Source organism: Cariama cristata, unplaced genomic scaffold (genome assembly GCF_000690535.1).
Source record: "Cariama cristata isolate BGI_N322 unplaced genomic scaffold, ASM69053v1 scaffold21198, whole genome shotgun sequence".
Taxonomy (NCBI): Eukaryota; Metazoa; Chordata; class Aves; order Cariamiformes; family Cariamidae; genus Cariama; species Cariama cristata.
Window position 1 is genome coordinate 46490 of NW_009632066.1, and position 3546 is coordinate 50035.

The 3546-nt window shown below is 37.8% G+C and overlaps 1 protein-coding gene across 2 annotated transcripts in view; it reads right to left on the reverse strand.

Moving 5' to 3' along the window:
• G6PC2 (glucose-6-phosphatase, catalytic, 2) overlaps positions 1 to 3026 on the reverse strand; it is a 26154-nt gene extending 23128 nt beyond the window's left edge. Inside the window, exons 1-3 of one of the 2 annotated variants that reach the window (XR_696489.1) lie at positions 2725 to 3026; positions 2385 to 2458; positions 1953 to 2062 (exon numbers count right to left, since the gene is read on the reverse strand). Coding sequence is in view for 1 of the 2 variants with exons in the window: in XM_009706218.1 (XP_009704520.1) it covers positions 1953 to 2062; positions 2385 to 2602 (328 nt within the window). In the remaining variant the exon portion in view is untranslated. Of the gene's footprint in view, positions 1 to 1952; positions 2063 to 2384; positions 2603 to 2724 lie in introns of those variants that run through there. The other variant, XM_009706218.1, reaches the window with a different exon arrangement.
• Between the last annotated feature and the right edge of the window lie 520 nt (positions 3027 to 3546).

Genomic DNA, 3546 nt, shown 5'->3' on the forward strand with positions numbered 1-3546 from the left:
ACAACGATTTCTGGCTCCCTGCACTCATTTTTGGTATTCTGCTTGGCAGTATCTTTAGTAGCCACACTACCAACTCTTTTTGTTAATTTTGTAACAGACTTACACTTCCAAACCTCACAACAGAACAAATGTCACTGCTAAGGAAATCATAATGTTGTATACCAGTATTGGGAAAGCTTCTCTTTGCTGTCAGCTAGAAAAATGCCATTTAGGAAAAATGTTTTGTAGTTCATCTGCAAATTACTCACTAGAAACAGCATAAACTCCACCTTAAGGTTTATGTTCTTAAATCCTTACAAATACCAGAGAAAAGATGGCTGCAGGGTTTTAGTTCCATTCATTCCAGAAGTACAAAGTAAATTCAGGTCCTAGATTGCTTGCCATGTAGTGATATAAACACTTCTCTCAGCTTTCCCTTTTGTTGAGCTGCAGAGTTTGGGGTTCAGGCTATCCTAGCAATATTTGGATATGCCCTTCTCACGTCTGTGGTTGCTTCTTTAATCTTTTCATGCAAACTGCATATTTTAAAAGTGTGTGAAGTACCATGTAAGCTCACACAAAGACTGTGTGCACCTAACATTTGCACTGACTGCAACAGGTGAGTGACAGATATTGTCAATGGTCAAGGGCAAATCTAGAGGGGGGAGGAAATGTGGTCATTATAAGGAATCAATATGACAGTGGTGCTGTCATAATGTAAGTGTAAATGAGGAATCAATACGACAGTGGTACTCACTGGACAGAAATAGGAATTACTTGTTACTTCAGGAAGAAAGTAACAGGAAGAAAGGCCTTCTGGTTCAATGAATCAAAATGAAACACTCAGACTGGCTTCTTAGCCAAGGCTCAGAATTACATGCTGCTGAACGGGCTGAGTTCTGAAGACTTTTGAAAATATCTGAGGGACTTTAGTACTTTGGGTTAGGTCCCAAATGAATTCACTTGAAATAGACTGCAGATGCCATAAAGACCAAGCATTATTAAACCCTGCCTGATACAAGGGCTTAAGCTTCTTGTTCAAAATTACAATGGGTTACAATACAGATTATTATATTGACAATATACAGCTCTGCAAACCACTTACAAGTTTGCAGTGGCATTGATGAGGCGCAAAGCACATTCATTTCCACATTTCAATATTTTTGTGTACAATGAATTAAACTAAATTCAGTCAGCTCCAAGCAAGTTTACCTTATTTCACATATTAGTGTTGCGTAAGCTCATTTAACTTCAGCAGTGTTGCACTTGAGTTCCACAAAGAAGATAACAAGATATAAAAAAGTAAAAATACATTGGAAAGGTACATTTTTTTAAAGACTTTTTTTCCCATATATTTATACACATACCCCCCCACACACACATTCAGTGCCAGTGTTTGATTCTGGAAGAGTGGTTCCATTTTCCACTTGTGATACATTACATGATCAATTGTTCACATTGTTCTTATTTACACTGAACCGCCTACTAGTTTTTGTGGTTTTAATAATTTTTTCGATAGTGCACAAGCCCTCAAACTCAACAGCCCCCTGCTCTATTTTGGAACAGCCTTAAACAATGGGTAATTTCTCTCCCCAAGCTGATGTCATTGGCACTGCAACTGTTCCTAAAAGTGACCTCACAAAGCAGATGTATCACTCTTCCTGAATCTATGACACAAATTTTGTGAAAATTCTTTTCTAATACTCTGGTTCATTCTAGTAGGAGTTATTTTTAAAGCAAAGCCCCCTCCCTTGCACTGTTTAAAGGCAATGAAGTAAACATTCTTGTCATACAGCAACCAAATATCTATCATATTTTATTTCTTCCTTTTTCTCTTCCTGTGTTTTGGTGCTATTTTAAACATGAGCTCTGAGATTTGTATATCATGTAAGATCATCATAAATCACATCCTCTCCCTCCCAAAAGCTGCTATCTCTATTAAATGTACTAATGTAATCACCAACATTTCTTACCTGGTCCAGTTTCACATGTTATAGGAAACTGTTCAAGGCATGGGCTTGACTGATTGGGATAAATCATTGTTTCTTGCACCCACCAGTATGGGCGATGGCCAAATAAAATCCTGACAAAAAGACAGAATAAAATGAAGCAGAAATGCAATAAAAAGATTTTTATGTAAGAAGGTCTCAGCAAAGCATGATAAATAATCTTACAAGGAATATGAAGAGCTATATTGCCAAAAATACTCTATAATAGTTCTATAGGTTCTTCTTATCAAACTGTCATTTCAAACATATCTTAAATATCTTCATTGTGAATTCCTGTTTTATAATTACAGGGGAAAGTCCACTAGTACATTATTCATAGAAAGTTTTCTAAACTTGAGGCACATATAGTAACCATCATTAAAAATACCAAATTTTAAAAGAAATCCAACTTCTTACCATTTAAATATGAGGTTGAACCAATCACCAATGACTGCCACCCATATCATTTTAGTACCAACCACTTGGTTGAGCTGAAACCAAAGAGGAAAATAAATTGAGAATATATTCCGGGGATCTCCAACATGTGACATAAAATTAAGGAAATCCTGGTAAGCCCTGTAGTCCCTCTGTAAATGCTGAATGATAAGCACGCCATTGCTATGAAGGAGATCCATCTTAATGGATTAAACTGTACTTGAAATATAGTAAAGTTCTTGTAATCTCAAGTTTTTAGTGATGGAGAATGAGAACTGTGGAAGGGAGCTATTAAAAAGTGAGAGAAGGTGATTGACGTTGCCTTTATATTGTATCGGCGTGGTGTACCCAGCCATTCCTGGAACACGTGGCTCCAAATCTCCGGGAAGGCACATGAGTCTGTTAGCACTGGAAAGCTTTTCTGTTTGCAAATTTTAATTGGAGGAAACTAAGTGAAGTACATGCTGAGCAGCAGCAAATTGTGGGGAAAGTTTTGTGGAAACACAATGTGTGACTTATGCAATCCTTTGTATGAACAGTTGGAACATGTTTGCTTGAATTTTTTCACAGTTCATTTCTCTGCAGGATGGACATTAGTAATGTGCGTACTCCATTAAGTGTTGCCTGCATAAAGGATAGAAAGAATACACAAATAATTGGTCTTTGCAGAACTGACATTAAAGCTGTACATTTCACTTTGAAATAGAATTTGGTTACTATGCTGCTTCTAATACTTTGAACAACACATTTTCAGTCATGGAAAATACAGCCAGCATCCATACATCAACAATGCTGTTGAGCTCTAGATTCATTTTTAAAGCAGCAATATTCTCAAAGCACTTGTTTCCTTCATACAAGAGGCCATGCTAATCCAGGGCACAATGCAGATGAAGCTTAATCTCCGAGTCACCTCATCCACTTGCAGTGGTGATGCAAGTCCTACACACCTCTGCCAGAAGACAAGGAGCTGAAGCCCGATTTACTGCAGCCTCCTTCTTGCTACCCAGCCTAGCAGAAATGAGACCTGCTTTGCAAACCAGAGCAAGGTTGGGAAGAGATGGTTATGAGTATTCCCCTGAAGTATTCCCAAGTGAAGCACTTGGGTTCTCCAGGGCAAATAGGCAATAGGAAACCAAGATTCTGC